The sequence below is a fragment of the Acanthopagrus latus genome, chromosome 20 (assembly GCF_904848185.1).
Source record: "Acanthopagrus latus isolate v.2019 chromosome 20, fAcaLat1.1, whole genome shotgun sequence".
In the NCBI taxonomy this organism is placed as follows: domain Eukaryota; kingdom Metazoa; phylum Chordata; class Actinopteri; order Spariformes; family Sparidae; genus Acanthopagrus; species Acanthopagrus latus.
The window spans coordinates 14,564,261-14,583,346 of record NC_051058.1 but is presented as its reverse complement, the minus strand read 5'-3'; the positions used below and the strand labels follow the sequence as shown (position 1 = coordinate 14,583,346).

General features: G+C 39.5%; 1 protein-coding gene across 4 annotated transcripts in view; it reads left to right on the top strand.

Moving 5' to 3' along the window:
• The window catches only part of vti1a (vesicle transport through interaction with t-SNAREs 1A), a 126,977-nt gene that overhangs the window by 35,766 nt on the left and 72,125 nt on the right, over positions 1–19,086 (top strand). For all 4 annotated transcript variants that reach the window (XM_037081316.1, XM_037081318.1, XM_037081315.1 and 1 more), the window contains one exon: positions 2,186–2,270. In XM_037081316.1, coding sequence (XP_036937211.1) covers positions 2,186–2,270 — 85 coding nt within the window. The remainder of the gene's footprint in view (positions 1–2,185; positions 2,271–19,086) is intronic.

Sequence of the window (19,086 nt, the reverse complement as noted above, 5' to 3'; positions counted from 1 at the left end):
TAGGACTTGCACATATACACGTTTGAAGTTTGTTTGTTATATACGTGCTTGAAACTTACGTTGAACACATAGATCAACAATAGAGTTTACTGAGAGTGCACCATCCCTCTACCCAATGAGACGGACTGTGTGATGGTGAACGGAAATGTTGTAGAAGGCAACAGATAGACAATATACGCAAAAACATGAATTATCAAAGGTAGTTTTTTTTTTTTTTTTTTTTTTTTTTCAAATACTCCTTAATATTTGAGTGACAGTTTGTACAAAGATTAGGGAAGTCTTGTTAATTTTTAACCAATCACCAAAATAACAGTTGGTCAATAATTAAAATCTGCTAGAGGTAACTGTGATGATGAAATGAAAGTGCATAAAATGAAAGAATTTTGATAGAACGGTTAATTTCCAGGCATTATTTGAAACAAGGAGTGATCAAACGGATGCTTCCATTATTAACCCCCTTGTACACCATAATCTTTTAATGAGAGACTCAGTTTATTAGATCTCAGGAATCGTGTTAAAATCATATAGTTTAAGTTTGTAATCGCACAGTTGCACTTTAAGCAGACATATGGGCAACTAGTTTTGTTTCCCTCAGACTAGTGCCATTCTTTTAAAGAAAACCTTGCACAACTGTTCAAAACAAGTTCACAATTTTTGTGAAGTGGGGGGGATCCAATGGAAACATTAGTGAAAACTACAATTAACTAATATTATATCTGTAAAGAAGGTATTCTCAGAATGGTTTCCAGTACTCACTGACATATGGACATATAATTCCTCTCATTCCTTAAAACTCTAGAGGTAACATAATGTAAAAAATTCACTTCCCTCAGGCAAGTCACACATGCATTACATTGAATGCTACAAAGTGTAAGGTATAGATCAACATGCATCGTGATGATACAAGCTTTAAAAATACAAGAAAGTAGTTTAAAAGCTATTAAAATGTATGGGCCCTCATCTATAGGGCTGCATGTTTATTTTATATATGTTCATGTACAGTGCAGTCATTGTATACATGAGCACAATGAAATAACACCATAATGGTACATGCCCCCTTTTGAGTCCCCCCAAGATGGAACTCAAGGCCGTCGACACATCCGATCTTTTCTCGTCTTGCTTGTCAGACATGAATTGTTCGGCTATAGAGAAGAAACTAGATTTTTCTTGGTATCTAAGGAGTAGCTATCAGTTGGTATGTTCACACACGATATCCGAGCCCTACCTACCACCTTGATATTCATAAACACCCACTTTGAAAAAAAAATGATCAAATTGTCTTTTTAATTATTTATGAAACACATCTTTTCTTGATATGTTCTGTGAACTTGGTGCTTTCAATGGGCAGCCTTGTCAATTGTTGATAGCTGTGTGTAAGCCAACAGGGGGATGCAGTAACTCATCCATCATGAATACTGTTTTGGTCTTCCAATGCGGATAAACAAGAAGGAGAGAGGAAAAACATTGCTCACCTCTATACATGTCAATTTAGTCATAAAGAAAATCAATTAGATTATTTTCTTGGTTTTTGCTTTCTAACTGTAGAATAAAAACCACAGCTGAACACTTGGATGCATTCATAAACCTGTGGTTGTTGTTTGACAGAGGTTTAGATATTATTGTTAATTTGATTGTTGTCATTAAAGAAATCTTTCACTTTACTTTATGTGTTGCATCACTGTCTATAATCGAGGGAAAAAATGGTGATTTATTCCTAAATTTCTCCTCCAGTTGGAAGCCATCACCTGGACAGGATTTTTCTTTTAACGGGAAAGCATCAACTGCAATTTCATTTAATTTTAATTCACTCCACCTCCCTGCCTTAACTTTCCTCTGTGTGCAGCAGAAGGCTGCGCTGTGAAACAATACCAGGAGACAACAAACCTCAAAGTAGTTCTTGTTTTTATGTCCAAGATGAGGCGGCAGCACCTCTTACATTGTCAGCCTCAACATGCATATGTTTGATATTCCATCAGCATATAACACATTGTCATCCATGAAGGTTATTGCCAACCTGGCTGTATTATGTTGTCGCTGTGGATGTGGTCTGTCTGTTTAGGTGACAGTGTTGATGTGTTTCTTTGAAATGGGTCCCAGCCCTCTCAATCAGTTTTCTTTTTTTTTTGTGTGTGTGTGTGTTTGTTTTTCCGGTTTTATTTATTTTTTTTCTCTCCATTTGTTGCAGAGAGCGCATCTGTTGGACAACACAGAGAAGCTGGAAAGGTCATCACGGAGACTGGAAGCCGGCTACCAGATAGCAGTAGAGACTGGTGCGTATTCTGTTTTGGATTGGGTTAGGAAAGGAGTGGGGTTGGTGTTGGGCGGGGGTTCAAGATAGTGGTGAGGATGAGTGAGCGACAGCAAATTGTCTTGCTCATATGCGAGGTGGGTGGATATGTGTGTTTGCGTGTGTGTGTGTTTGGGGCGGCGGAGGAGGGGGGGTCGCATAAAAAAAATATAAAAAAAACTCTTTCCTTGACGTCTGATGACATTTTCGGGAGCACATCAAAGGCAAGCCAGGGAAGGAGAGAGAGAGAGGTGTACAGGCGACAGATCGGGTGCCGCTTCTACTTGCTCTGCTCCCGAAGAAAATTTGTGCATCGTTGTGTGTGTGTGTGTGTATGTGTGTGTGTGTGTGGTGGTGGTGGTGGTGGTTGTGGTGGTGTTTTTTTTTTTTCTCTCTCTCCACAAACAGACAGGGGGTCTATGAAAATAAACAACGTCAGCGTTCCTCCTGAAGTTCTTAATTCGGGAGTGCAGAGGGAAGAAAAAAACACAATATCACTTTCTAAATAAACCATCCAAAGAAAACACACAAACTCCTTTTTTCCCTCATTATCAAGGATGTTTTTTATCTTAAAATAGGAAAAAAAAAAAAAAAAAAGCTCATTGGGATCTTAAATAGATTTAACCAGTTAGCATATTTTTTTTTTTTTTTTCCCCTTCCTGTCTTCCTTCCTGACAGTCACCACATTATCGAGGCGGAGTGTATTCCTCAGAGATGTATCAAAGCTCATTCTTGAAGTATCAACCGGCTTTCTGTGGCTTCCGTTGTAGTTTTGAAAAAGTTTGTCAATTTACACTATAATCGCGGGGTGGCTGGCGTGTGCGACATCGACAGATTTAATAATTCAAGTCAAGGAAGGTTCGCACGCAGACCACCGGCTTTTGATGTTCTCTGTAACTTGCATTCACAAATTCATAAATATAATCTACATTCTCTGCTTAAAAATGTTGATTCAGACGCTTCATATGATCCTGCCGTTATCCGAGTTGCTCGACTGTGTCAGACTCTGCGACAGCCGACAGGTCTTTTAATTCTACCCGCTGGAGTGGCTTGGTTTTATTATTTTTTTTTAATGTTTTCCCTCACAGCTTGGTTGGTGTTAAAGTGGGCTATGGCTTAACAGTGTTCAGTACCTACTGGGCCTGGTGGTTTCTCCTGCCGGAGTGGGCCACATGCCCCTTGACCCTGTGTCACCGGTAGCCGTCTCATCCACTGTGTGTGCGGCTAGCTAAGAACAATACTCGTTTATCCTGCCTTGGTCCCGCACACTTGGCTTGGCCCGCACCAGCTGGGGCTGTGTTTGTGGTTTGGTGGGGAAGCTTCGCCCCTGCGTCTTTAATCCATGACCCCTTCCTTTACTCTGCTGTCGATACCAACCCTTCGCTCAGATGCACAACCTGAAATGGCAATGTCTGCGGGTCAAACAGGGAATACATCTGCACAAAGAACATAGATGCACAGGGAATACGCACCCCTCCACCAGTCTAATTACTATATATGCTAAGCTCTCAGATGCAACAAACACACTGGGCACAAACATTAGGTAGCCATATTTATCTACTGGTTTATAACACTTGACGGGGTTTGCCATCTGATCCCACATTCAGTCTGGTCTTTAATTTAGTGTTGTTTACCCATCTCAAACTATATATTTACCCCTGTGGTTCCACAATGGCTCGTCACAGCACTTCCCAGACATCTTCATGAAATCCTGCACAATTTAGATCACAGTCCTGCCATACACACAGCACAGTCTGGGCTAGGATACGTCTTTTTGCAGACACTTAACTGTTTATTTTCTATAGTCCAACAAAAGCACTGTTCATAGTGGCTTCCTCTCTTTCACACCAACAAATACAAACCTGCAAAAAGTGCACAACTTTATTCATGCACATTATGAAAATGGCATTGGCAATTGTTGAGGAATAAGCTTTGAGTTTTAAAACACAGAGGTGTGGCACCCACAGACGTTAAACAAGAATAATTAGAGCATTAAGTGTTTCTCCAATCAGACACTCTCTGGTCGTACTGTAAATACTTTTCTTGCCACAGACCTCAACTCTCTGCAGACATCTAAGTCGTACTTTTTACGAAGAGCAGTTTAGCGTCGTTATTTTTGCGGTAATTCAAAGTTGCGTTCTCCATCCACAATGACACAGAAGCCCTTAAAGGACTGTAATTGACCAATGGGGGGAGTGGAACTAAAAGACATTTTATTTCAAAGAGAGAGATCCTGAACAAAGAAATGGCATAGAAACTCAGCTTTGCCCCCTTTTTCTCTTCAGCGTCGACAATATATCTCTTAATGACCAGGAACAAAAAAGCCAGGATGCTTCTAGGTCACATTTAAGGGGAAAAAAAGAGGACTCTTAGTTCTAAGAAAAGATGAATCTTCACACAGTACCATTTTATCAGATTTAAGTTTTTTTTTTTTCTTCCATTCTCAATGTCTCCAGTGTATTTAGCAAAAACAAAGGCTTGCCAAAAGCAGTGAGAGCCCTCAGAGGGATATAGAGGAGGCTCTTTGGACATGCAGAGCTATTTACCACACGCACCCTCAAGAACCAGGGTCCTCTGTTTGTCTCATAAATAAAGTATAGAACTTCATTAGGGAAGAGCTCTGACTTAAAAGCCCAGGCATAGCAACAAGCAGACATGGGGGCTAGCCCAGTTAAAGAGGGCCCTAAATAAAGAGGGAGGGCACGCAGTTAGCCAATTTAAAGACATTTGAGTCAGGGGCATTTGAGATGCCCAAATGTGGAGGCTTGACTGATGTTAAATCAAAGACATGCCAGATTTTCAGTCCTTCCCTCCACAGTTGAAAAGATTTTGAATGATTTATGGTTGCTTGTTTAGAAATAAATAGCATGTCAGATAAGACATCTAAGTTGCAGTGATTAGCCAGTCCACCTTTTTGATTAATATTCATTGAGGGGAAGAGAGAGGAGTCTTACAAGCTGATCGACAGTTCATATGAGACATGGCAAAAAAAAAAAAGATATGTCAAACCGCTGCTGAATTTTCCAGTTATGGTAAATACAAATCACGCTATTGTTTCCTGGCATCACGCTAATGATCTAATATTTTTTAATTAAATTAGCTTTGTGGAGTTGATGTTGACAAGCCTCGTTCTTTGTACCTTAAATGTGGAATCTTTTTAGGCCACTAGAAATAACCGTAAGCTTAAATGCAAACTTTGAACTTGAATCATGGGCTTATCATAGAAGCAGTTTAATGCAACTCAAAACTTTTACATTTAATTTTACCATGAAATGTAAAGGCTTTTGATTTTTACAATTATGAGTGAATGGATCTCTAAGCCAATATTTTAAAAACTGTACAATGCAATAAAACAAATATGGAGTGAATTTACTTTGAAAATGCATCCCCCTTTATACTTGTTCAGTTGACACAAATAACTTAGCAGTGCCAGCAGAATGAGCTGCTGAAACAAAGACGAAGACAGACAAAAGCGTTCCTACTCTGCATTTTAAAGGTGGCCAGCAAGAGGCTGAGAACACTTCTTAGGCAAGTGTTCTTGGTGTTTAGGGGCCTGTAATCAATCCTGCAAAATGAAAACAGCTCATTAGGGATTGATTTCAGTCCCGTATAGATAAGCAGAGAGGGCCGGGACCGGCCCCCAGGGGCCCCAGCCTAGCCCAAAGTTCACACCATGCCAGGTAGAGAGCAGCACCACAGGCTATCAACTTTATTAGGATGGAGATAAGCTGATTAGACCTTGTCAATCAAAGGTGCCAGTGACTCAATCATGATCCAGGGGACTTTTCTTTCTGTCTCTCCCATTTTCTCTCTCTTCCCACTCTCACAATCTCCCTCTCTTTTTTGTGATAAATCATTGAAGCGACCAACAAAGTGGCAGCCATCGCTGGGCTAAGCTAAGCAGCCCTGCAGTTGTCACCAAGGCAGACGCGTGGGGACCCTGTGATGATGTGACGACTATATTAAAGAGTACATCAATTTGTTTTAGAGCAGTTTGATTTTCAGCTGCAGTGGTATTAAAAGAGAGGGGGGAAAAAGAGGGGAGGGCGTGCATGTCGGCGTCATCGAACATGATTCCAGTGGCAGAGCAAGGGGTGCTGGGACAGCAAGAAATAAATAGATAAATGACAGAGTGACGAGAAATAAATAAATATGTTTTTGTAAACATAAAAAAAAAAATCTTCATGGCTCCCTTTTGAGGCAGAGTGCGGCTTTGAGTCTTGCTGAGAGTCCATGGACGCTGGAGTGGCCCAGTAACACAGCACACGTTTGTCCCGACTCTCTATCTCTCCCCCTCCATCTTCGTCTCTTTCTCTGTTTCTCTCCCACTCCCTTTATTTCTCCCTGTTCCCTCTAAAGATCAGACTCGACGATTTTTTTTTGGTGCTGGGCCACCAAAGTGGTGCTCACTCCTCAAATGCTTAAATCCATAAGCAAACACTTAGCAAATGTCATAAGCAGTTACATTTATGAAGCCCCCGTGCTATTATTAGCTCTCGAGATAATATTTATTGTTCCTTAATACTTACAATATTGGGTTAATCCACAGCAGTATAAAATAATTTGTTTAGAATGCAAATGAAATATATTCCTACAAAAAATTCTATCTATTATTATATATTACATGTTATTTTATTTTTATATATATATATATATATATATATATATATATATATATATATATATATATATATATATATATATATATATATATATTATATATATATATATCTGAAATAGCTAATTTTGTTGCCACATCTAATTTATTTTTTTAAGTAAAGCAATGTTAATTATGTAGTTAATTCTCTTTTAACAGATCAATTTTAAATTAAGTTTATATTATTAATTTCAAGTTTTGTTTGACCTGCTAACACACCACAATTTGACACTCTGTGTTATTAAGGTTTTTTCTTTTGTCACTTCATGAATGATTTGTTGAATAATATACAGTATATATGCAATCTAAATCTTTTTCTTATTAACATGCAGCTGTATCTTTTCTCACTTCTATTTTTAGTTTCTTCTCTCTGTTCTACATTGTAGTTTGAATATTTTAAGGATCTCTTTTTTCATTTCTCTTTTAAAAAGGACCGTTTGCTAAAGTGGATTTCCTTTAGGTATAGCATAATAAATGACTTTTTTGTAGGCTGATACGATCAGCATGTTGTATTGTGTTCAAAAAGAATATGAAGTTATTTGATAATTGTTTGATTACTGGAGCCGAGAGCTAGAACTTAAATATTTCACAGCTTGAGTTTTCAGCTGAGGAGAAAAGGAGGCCTTTTTAAAAATACGTTTTTAAAGGAAAACTATGTTTTTTTTACTCAAGCTATTCAAAAAGAAAAAAAATGATTATTAAAAACAGCCACAAAATTTCGCTTGAAACCATATTTCCTAAATATATATGCTTCAATGCATAACATCTCGCTCTCAGGAAATCTAGCCGAGGGTGAGCTGTTTATCGGTAAACCCCCGGTGGATGAAAGGCGTAGCAATAATGATTTTTTCTCTCCTAATCGGACCTTGTCAGCAAGGCGTCTTATCGTGGAGAGGAAAATGACACCGATCCTATCGAAGAGCCTGGAGTCCGAGTCGGCGGCGTGTGTCCCCCCCAATCATGGCCGGCCGTGGCCCAGCCATATCTAGCGCCGCCACAAACGGCGAGCGACGCTTTTTTCATGTGGACTTCAAAAACGTTGCGAGTCATTAAAATTGCACCCGCGTTCGGCAGCGGGGATCAGCCGCTCTGGAGCGAAAATGGGATGTGGGAAGAGGAGACTCGCTAAATGTGTTAATTCCATCCTCACATGTTTAAGGCTTAATTTTAATCTGTTTGAGGGAGGGGGAGGGCTGGAGGGACGATTGGAAAGGGGGGCGGGAGGGGCAATGAGAAAGCTTCGCACTGCAATAAATCGCCATTATCTTTGACACCCTAGGACTCAGCTGTTCCAGGGATTTAGGGGTCCACTGGCAACAGTGTATATCGTAGGGCATGAAAACACTGTTTACGCTTGAACTGTGGTAGCTAAGGTGCAATCACCAGTTTCAGGCTGCACAGACAAAAGACCCTACGTGCACAATGGCCAGCTAGCATACGTACCCTCAATGGAAGAGCTGAACCAACAGACTGGAGTATGTGTTTGTGTGTGTGCGCCCGTTTCCCTGTGTGTGTGCTCGGGCAAGTCTGTGTTTCCCTGTGCAGCGACAGGTGTTGTCGCAAACATCCAAAATATTAACTTAAGCTAAGTGGAGCTACAAAGATGGTTTGTGCAATATTAAATGAACCAAGAGATAGATGTCTATCAACATCTCCTGACTGAATAATATTGCCTCAGTTGAGCCCACCAACTTCTACGGCAACTACCAGCCTCCTTATGTCCCTCTGTTAGGTCTGCACAAGGTGTTAGCTAGCATTCATAAAATTATGAGAAAATCTAATAATTAGACCTTTAGTCAGTTATTAGCTTCAACAAGGCTCTCAACATAATGAGACTCTTGGAAGTAATGATCTGACTAGAGAGCTCATTGCAGCTTTCAGGCTTAGTTAAACATGAGGCAGCGTTGCTAAGAGAAATGTTGGTTTTTGCATTTTGAAAGTAGGCTTACCACGTTATGTAAAATCTAAACTTTGTTAATTGATTTTAAATTTGAAGAACACAGTCTTAATCAAATATTGAAGATGGGTGTTAAAAGTGTAATCCATAACTTTTTACACATTTAGACAGCAGCTTCACATTGTGATTGATATATAGTAAAAATGTTAGAGATTCAACAGGTAACATAAACTAAAATATATTATTTACTGAATTGCCGAGACAACATCATTTGCATTGTTGACTGAACAGTGACCCAACAACTTGGTCAGCACACCTCAATTGCAGGCCATGAACAATGTCCCCAATTATGCTAAATGGAGCATTTTTAATTTAACCACACTCCACAGCACTACAGTTAGATACATAGTAACAATATATAGTAAGAAAAAAAAAACAATGATATAAGCTTTGAATAATGCACAGCGTCACTCTGTAATAACCTTGAAAATTAAGTTAGTAATTTGGTCTATATTCTCAATCAAACCTCATTCAAATCATTTATTGATATAATCTAATCCTTATCGCGACAAGAAACACCCTTCAATTGCTAGATAGTAGTATGCCACTATATCTTAAAAAAGACACCTTTGTCGCAACCTTAAACTGATTTTTTTTTTTCTATTTTTAGGTTACAATGACTATAAAGATACCCCCTGCCTTCTTGCATGCAGGAGAAAAAAGTGTAGCATTGACCTCTGGCTGACACAGAGAAAGCTGAGGGAGGGAGGGGGGTGGCAGTGGTGAGAAAGAAAGCAGCAGAAAGCGCGACAGAGTGGAGAGAGCTAAGACAACAACTGTGAAGAGCCGCATAGGGTTAAAGAAAAACTGTTTCAGAAGGAAATGGGAGACAAAAGAGAGGACTTGGAGCCCCCATGGGCGCTTTAAAGAGCCGCTACATCTGAGGCACTGAAATATTAAAAACGGAAAGGGAGAACCTAAAAAAAAAAGAAAAAAAAATTAATCGTGAAATAAAATAAAGGAGTGGCAGTGACAGAGAATTGTGCCACCTTGTCACCTGAGGACGTATATCAGAAATATTAATTTAGTGATGAGAATGGCTCACCGGTTGACAAGAGGATTGATGTCAGTTAAAACCCTAAAAGGAGTAAAAAAAAAAAAAAATAAATAAAATGAGGAGACATGAGATCGAGGTATTGGGAAGCAGATGACTGCATTCACAACAGCCACATCAAATATTTTTGCATTTTTCATTTGTTTAAGATTAAAAGAAGAAAAAAACCCCAAATCCCCTGGCTTTTATTTGACCAGTCGCCTCCTCTACATGTGTTCTCATTTACGGCGTAGTAAAGTGACGACCATCTTATTTAAAAACAAGGCAAGAGGCAGCCGACTACAAAGCAGGTGGTAATGACAACTGAGTCAAACTACCATTAGCCGTGTATCTGCACAGTGAGTCTTCTGTCAAGCTGTCAGACATGAATGGGCAATTTTTTGACGTAGATTCAAGAGTTTTAAGGAGGAAAATTGTTGAGGGGAATGTAGTGCTATTACTGCTTTGCAGTGTTAGTCTGTCCAAATAAAATCTGATTGCATTTTAGCCATGTACCTTTGATGCTCATCATTTTTTTAGTATGTTTTAAATAGATTTTTCAACAACACTATTTATTGAATACAGTTGATTACTTAATATATATGTTAATTCAAGTAAAACACATTTGAAAAAATGAAAACAATTATTATTATTTGACAACTGTAAAACCTGACCGAAGTTAAGAACTTAAATGTAATCCATATAAACTAATTAGGAATAACAATAATCAGGAATACTTACCCTATATGGACCATGATGGCAGAAGAATGAACACCATCTTTTTTTAAACATTTACTCTTGTCTTGTTTACTTGTCAGGTTTAACAGTAATAAGCAGACAGTCAAATGCAAAGTTACTAATAGCAGCTTGCAAGCTCACTGCTGATTTCAGTGTATGTAGTCTGCTGTTATTCCCTTACTGCAGAATGCTACATAACAATTAGAGTTTATGAAACATATTTTTAGGCCTACACCATACTGTAAATGTTAAATGAAATGCCCAGTGCATATAAATCAATGTAGAATAAATAGTATTATTATTTTAAACTTAAATATTTTGTTCACAAAACATAAAAAATATGAGGTTGTTAAATAATTAATCTACACCTACCCTGTATCATTGCCCTCACTAGTAAGTAGCTATTACTTTCAGTTTATTCATTGCCATCACATCCATATGTATTTTTGCACAAGATTTGTTTTTATGTCTATTTTTACGAACCTATGACTTTTTCCTTTTACAGTTATTATCTTAAAAACACAAGCGTGCACACTTTTTTCATTATCCCTTAAGTCTCATACAGAGGCTGAACTGAAGAGTTGCGAATGATGTATTATATTACAGTTATTTCATATGAAGATTCCGGTAAAACCATTTGATACTTGTACTGTTTATTAAAGTCAGACATGACTCATTTAGTTTTGTTTTTGTTAAATTTTAGATAAAAGTTTTATATCTGAAATATGGTTCAGTATTAGATTACAGCAGCAGCAATAGTCAAATCACGTTTGTTAAATGTGTTTTGATATAACTGCCAATATGTTTTAGGTCACAAGATTACAGGGGTCGAGTAATCTGGAAGGTTTTAATGCTTATTCTATTATTGTTATGTTTAAACGAGTCATTAGTAGATTATTTTGAAAGTAACTTTCCCAGCTGGGGACTACATTGAAAGGTCTGCGAGGAAACAACCCAACAACAACAATGACTCCTTTTTAGCGTAAGATGGTGTAGCTGTTGCTTTGTTGTCAGAGTCATTTAGTGAATGCACTGCGTGTCAGTTCACGTATAGTCACACAGATGTTTTCAGCAGCACAAATAGAGACCCGGTAGCCTCGCGTCTGCAACTGCTATGTGGCACCTTTTGTGTTGCATTAAGCAACGCTCGTACGCTTACATTTTAACTACTTGGTCTAAATCTGAAAAAGTACAACTGCTCGTGATCCCCGCAGCAATACGTGTTGGCTCTAGCCCTGAGGAAAATATTTGATCCTGTGTTAGAATACCATATAGGGCTTAAATGCAGTCATTAGCTTTTTTGTTAATCTGCATCTTTTGTAGAAGTTCCTCAAGCCTCCTGCCCCGCAAGACACACAATTATACTGTACAAACACAGTGAAGCACATTAGCCATCTCCGTCTGTCCTTGCTCCTCTTTTCCTCAATGGTAGCCCCAAGGAGCACAACCCCCCTCCCCTGTCAAAGGAGCTTCCTCCTTGGCTGTCCTGTGCCCATCAGACAGGGTGCCCGCCCGTTTAAGACACCCAGGGAACATGAAACAGAGCCGGGCCGAGATGTCAGCTGGTTGCCCCATCTGCCAGTCAGTGGGATGGTAAAGCTTTTGTCCTGGGGGGTAACCTTAGGAGTGCTCTGTGTGCTGCTCAAGTGTGTTTGTGTACGCGCATGTGTGCATGTTGCTTTGGGACGGCAGACTCTGCTTCACAGTTCAGCCACAAACAACATGCTGACATTGTTCCGTTAATTTATGTGTCACTTGTGTGCACATACAGATAGATTGTCACATTCTGACAAAAAATAAGCAACAATTTAAATTTGGATTCTCTGTTGTGAGATCATGGCGAAAATAACTGCTGTGTTTATCGCAACATATTTGAATGGCAGACACGTCAAGGGAATAAAATGTGTAGGTCTCAAAGAATTGTTCTCGGCTGGATTGAAGTTAATTGGTCTCATTTCAGATCTGCTCACTTCTTATGGATACCACAGTTGGTGGAGTTCTCATCAGAATTTTAAATTGCCCGGAACTTGTCTCTATCCTTTCCCCGTTCCCCTGTTAAATAACATAACCTTGACAGTACAAACAGTTTGACTCCCATATAAATGAAGCAAGCACACTGAGTGGATGGAGGCTGGCCGGCTGCTTGAAATAAAGCTCAGCTCCACTCATGCATTCTATCATTTGGTAGATAGGCCGCGCCCTTGAGCTGCTTTAGGAGGGAGGTGCGACTTCTACTCGCACTGTTAGAAGGTGCTGAAAGGGGGCCTCTGTGCACGCACGAATGCACGTACATAATCCTTTGGACGGGTCTATGTGAGCCCAAGAGTTCCTAAAAAGAAAATGCACGCAGACAGCATGAACTTATTTATTTACCACTGAGTTATGCTTTTGTAGTTGTGCCTGTCAAGGATATCAGCACAAGTTAATATGTATGCTTTTGTGGGTGTGTGTGTGTCTCCTAGTAATACGTGCATGTTGCACGTGCTTTGCACCTCAGTTGTTTCAGGCTCAGATAAAATGTGATTTATAACAACAAAGACTTCCCTTTCCTGTGCTGTAATCACTTTTAGTCAACTTTGACTGTTGACTGCCATGTAGAAAGCTTCCCTTAAGTGGTCTACATAGTCCCCGTGCTCACATCAGTCAGTCTCACCGCATGATGTATGTACTGTAGTGGTAGTCCTGAAGGGCTGATGTATGCACAGCTCTGCACCGGCAAGTCCTCTCCGAGCACATCTATGATCTTGGGTTACTCAATCATCAATCAAGGCCAACTGCAGCGTACTGTACTGTCGCCCATCTTTTAAAGCTCAGTTGTGAAGGACTGGCTAAGATGGCCTAAGGGACACGTTCCTTGGTCTGGCCCATCTCAGGTTTGATGTGAATATGGGTGTAGTTATGACTACACACAGAACAGAGTCGACACATTGATGTGGACTTTTTTTAATGTTTGGTGAAGGCCACCTGATAGAATGGAAGTGATTTTTAAAATTTTCTTCTCTGTAGCATTTTGCAGTATTTTTCTGGCAAACACTTTTCAGTAATTTGTTTGACGTTTTTCTGCTGTAATTCTGGTCTTTTTCAACTTTCAGCTGCATAATCCAAGTACAGGAAGAAGAAATAAAAACCTGTATTTCGCAAAGTAGAAACTTTTATTTTTATATCCAATATTTAAAATACATTATTTTCTTGCTGCATAGTGAATTATATAAATAAATAATAAATACATTATTCATCAAAAGTAACATGAGATAAAAGTATGTCATATTCAACTCTTTGTTACCTCGTGCTAGTCTGTTTTTTTAGGAGTTTTCTTTGTTATTATAAGAGAAAGCAGCCTGTTATGAGAAATAAACATGCAAAATTCTTTGCCAACAACATTGATCAAATGTCATTGCCAAATTTACCCCATTCAGAATGAGGCTTACCTGGAAAAATACAAAGCCTACATTTCAGACAATATGGGCAGAGGGAGCAGACAAAGAAGGCAGTGCGAGAAAACAGTGCATGAGAATCAAAAAGAAATATACAGTACATTCACTTTCTCCACAAAGGCTACTCAGAATTCATTATATTATCCAGAATGGACATTCAGAACCATACGATATTGCAGTGATAGAGTTGCATGCCAATTTTCCTGTGTGCTTGAAGTGAGGTATTGTGCTATTTTAATGAGCTGTTTAGACTAGTAGCCGGTTGCATTTGGGCTGTAACAACCAGCTCAATGAATAATTGTTATTGCCTCTTAAAGGCCAGATGTATGGAATTCATGCAAATTCAGAGCAAAGGGAAAATGTGTGTGTGCGTGAGGGTGTCTTGGAATAATTGTATTCCAGATGTCCTTCTTTCATGTGAACCACACACACACAAGCACACACGCTAAAAGGACAGAACAGATGATGATGATGATGATTAAGATCTTAAGCATATGGAGATACTGTGTTGGTTTAGTGTTTGTGTGTATGTGTGTGTGGTGGTGGCGTTTTTTTGAACATTTTTGCTCCCTCAGTCTTATGTGACAGGTTCACCCATCTCTCCTGGGGAGGCCTTCACTCCCAATTTAGACGCAAGCGTCGTTAAGTGACAGCAATGGCTCCGGCACCCTACCTTTGCAATATGACTACAGTTAACTTAACAAGTCTCGATATGTGAGCTCCATCTTTGATGTAATTGATTTGAGTGGTTTGAGCATCTTTCTTGTGGAGAAGTTGAAATTTTAGGTAGATCTGTCAAGACGATCTTCAGAGGGATGCAGGTCATTTCTGTCACATTATAAACTTTAAAAAAAGAAGTACTTTTCTTTTATCATATTTCTCACAATCTGCGCAGTATTGTTTGTGCTTGAAAGTCCAATATAAAAACGTGCTTCCTCCACCTTTTTTAAGTCATCTGCAGAGTAGTTCATAATGATCAAGAGGGGCATTTGTGGCCGCAGTGCACTCAGGATCTCAAAAACAGCAGCAAATAGAGCAGTCCATCTGCCCAGGCCTTCTTGTTGCACAATGGTCATAAATGTCAACAGCAGAAGAGAAATCAAAGAGCTCTCTGATGCAAAACTGTAAGGAAGGTGGTCACTGTTCAAGCAAATCTCACATTTCAATATGTTTTAATGTATGCATTGGACCTTTCGTGGGCTGGGCTTCAGTGTAAATGTGGACGTTTTTTGTTGATGAGATTCAAGTACAGTGTGTCTATTGTTTGTTCTGGCGTTTGATGTTTTTACTGCCTCTGCAACACCTTAAGCTTGGATGTTGCATCTGTTTTAAAAAAAAAAAAACAACAACAACAAAAAGTGAGGAACACATAACTGCATGCAAAAGATGTGTATAAAACTGGTTTAAAACAGTCAGATAATAATGTAGGTTGAGACAACCATGTTTTGTAAATATATATAAAAAGATCAATGATGTAAACTGTAATAAATGAATCGGCACAATTGATAAGTATTGTTTAATCAAAGGAAAGTCTACCTGATTCATCTTTAATTCTTTGATGGCCTGTTCATCTTCAACAAACAGATATTATCTCCTGTGCTTGAAAATAATCAAATATGATAAAAGTGCACGAGTGTCTCTGACTTTGTACATGTCATCACATGCGTGGACTGTGTGTGTGTGCGCATGTGTGTGTTGAGTGACAAGGGCATGCGTCTTGAGCCACCTGGATATATTTGGGCCAAACAAGAGGGCCCCATGTCTGTCTGAGCAGTGGGGCCTCAGAGCCGCCAACAGAAGGTGCCTCCTCACAACTCACACCTGAGCTCGTCCCGGCCTGGGACCAACCTCTCTCTCTCTCTCTCTCTCTCTCTCTCTCTCTCTCTCTCTCTATAGCTATCTGTATTGCTCGCTCCATCCATGCTGCCTCTTCTCTCACTTTCTTTCCCCTACCCTCTGTATCCTCGCCACTTCTCTCCCAGGCCATGGCCTGGCCTACTTTTACCTCTCCCACTCTGGACCTTTTGATGTCGACCATGTTGGCCCTTTCCACAGATCATGTGCATGTTTGCAAATGGCCCCTTTGCTCAATCCACAGTCTGTTTATGAATATACATTTCACAAACAGGATATGTAGTTAATGGTCTACAAAGAGAAGCATTCTCTCTCATGTATTAGCTGTACTTATCACAGTAAATGATGCTAAGGTTTGCAGTGAAAACCACTCTTCCATTTACTTGATTCTCTCCTTTCTTTTTCAGTCACTGCTGAGTTTGTTTCTCTTTGTTGTTGATGTGTTTTTTTCCCCCCCTACGAATCTCCCAACTCAGTTCCTAGAAAAGAGGCTTTATTCAGGGAGGATATGTGTGTTTGCTTGTCTGTTAGCATCTTTTTCATTTAGGCTTGAAGTGACAGGGTGTGAAGCTGGGTAGGCGTGTGCATCTCAGAAGTCAAAAGCACAAACACTAACAAGACACCAAGTTTACTGCTTTAGTTTTGAAGGTAAAATGAAGTCAAAATCAACAGTATTCATATTTCTTTGGTCAGTTTGGCATTGTATCAGAGATTTGTCACATGATATAAATGTATTGTAGCAGATTTCACAGAATTTTAGATATGAGACTTTGCCTTCAGCTACAGAGATTCATTCAGTCCACGTTGGTTCAGATGGAAGGACTTGTGCGAATGCTTTCAGGGCATACTTGTCAACTGACCTTTGATCCAAAAAGAAAAATAGACGATACTTTATCTCTCGATGGTGAAATTCAGTCTTGAACTGTGAAAGTTATTGGCTTGATTGTTCAGTCTGAGTGATATTTTACTTTGTGGAAAATCTTTTTCTTTTCTTTTCTTTTCTTTTCGTTTCTTTTACAAATACACTATATTACAATTTAAAAAAAAACAAACCTTTTTTTAAAATAGAAACTTAAATCAATAAACATTAGTTCTACAGCATATAGGCATAATCAATTTTAGACTGAGATGACATAAATACTTTCTTGCAGAATACATTTTAGTTGCCATTTGTCTCTTGAGGTGAAGCGCTGCTAAAAATAAAAAGATGATATAACACCACCTCAATCTTTAGCTATGGCTGTGGTTGTAGTTATTACAGTCCTAGAATGCATTCAGCATTTCGCCATCGTAGAAACCTGTTTTGCAAAACTGCATCGCTCGCTCAATATAGTTCCAATTGACATATTTCCTGGCTTTATATTTTTGGCCAACCGTAGCCACCGAGGCTGTGCAACATCATCATTACAGTGTGATGGGGAGCACACCCTCGATGAACTCACTTCAGGTTTCTTATATTCAGTTTGCATTATGGCAGTTTCTTGTCACTCCCTCTATGTATAGTTTCTTTCAGAGGGGATATAAACCTACAACTAAGGTACTCAAGTGGTACCCTTAGTCATCAGATTTCATATTCTCAACCCAAATACTTTGTATGTCTACAAATGCAGAGTTTACGATCATATAAACTTGTATTTGGACATACCGTATTTCTCACATTCAAGTTACATGTTCTCTAATAACACAGGTCTGTTATCCATTAAACACAAATAGTTTTTCACTTGTATCATAACATTAGGTTTACAAAATTTTGACTGTTTACAAGCTGTCATTAAAAAAATACTCAAGAGTCTAAATGACAAGGCCACTTGGCACTAAGATATTTTTTTTACAGGTCATTCTTGTCAGCCCTTTACTGTGACCACTTTGCTTTCTGGGAATGCCCAGCACACACAACAACTGTGGACCCTACAATGTAAAAGTCTGTGATATAGAGTGTGCTAATAGGTGTCCCTGTTCTTCTTGAACACAGTATAAAGCACTTGTCTTGATTTTCGTCTGGAAGGTTAAAACTCATTTGCTATTGTTGCTGGTTGGTGGTCATGACTAATACCTAATTGATCCAAACTGGTCGTAATAGAAGAAGCAGGATGTGGCCCACTATTGCAGCTAGTGGCGTGGGAAACCTGGCAATTAATGGGACATGGTGGATGTCTCAGACTTGGTGGTATCAATAGAAAGTTCCCTGCTTGCACTACAGCATTGTGATAATTGCGCCATCTTTTTCCCTAGGTAGTCGTTGAGACTGAAACCTGGAACCTCTTGTTAAAACCGATGTGACATTATTGGTGATGCTACTTTCATGTTAAACGTAGAGGTCATCTCCAATTATTACCAAACTTCGGTACAGTCAATTACAATGAAGGAGGTTTTTCTGCATTCTGTTTTTAAACATTTCTGACTGTGTCAATACCAGAAATGGGTGTGTGTTGATGGGGCTGTCTTTTCTCTGTCAGACTAATAGAGTATTAGTCCACTCCTCAAGATGTCTTAGACTGTAATTAGTGGATTGCTTTGAGTCAGGCCCAGCCCAGGGCGACGGGAGGAACTGTGGGGAGTGAAGGGAGCAACACCATGAGGGAGGCTGGAGAAGAAAAGGGCCGCCCATTTTATAGTCCTGATGGAGGTTATATTTTCTGTGACAACTGGACCAGAGTAATCAAAATGTGTTAATAATCCCTTCAAAGGGGCTGGCGGCACATCAGTGAGAAGCCTCAGTGAACGCCAATCCCCCGCTAGACCCTGGTTCTGTCTGCCCCACCCTCATTGACCCTCCGTCACTCTCTCTTTCTCTCTGTCCTGCTCCTTCTTCATGTCTTTCGCTCTTGATCTTATCTGTCTATATTCAACCAGTGTTTGAATTGCTTGCACCAAAGTTGCACCAATGTTGCATATCAAACTATATCCCCCCCCGAAATCACGCAAAAGAGACAAGTGTCACAAATTTCGTCAGGTTGCAGTTGCTGCAGTAGAGCCTAAACCCCAGAAGGAGGCACTGGTCTGAGTTTTAGCATCTGTTTTGGCACCCTGCTGCCAGAGTCTAACCCCCCGGGAGGACTCCAGGTCAGACTGTATAGGTTCTAATAAGTTCTATCTTTTGTTTGGGGATTAACACAAAGGTCAAAG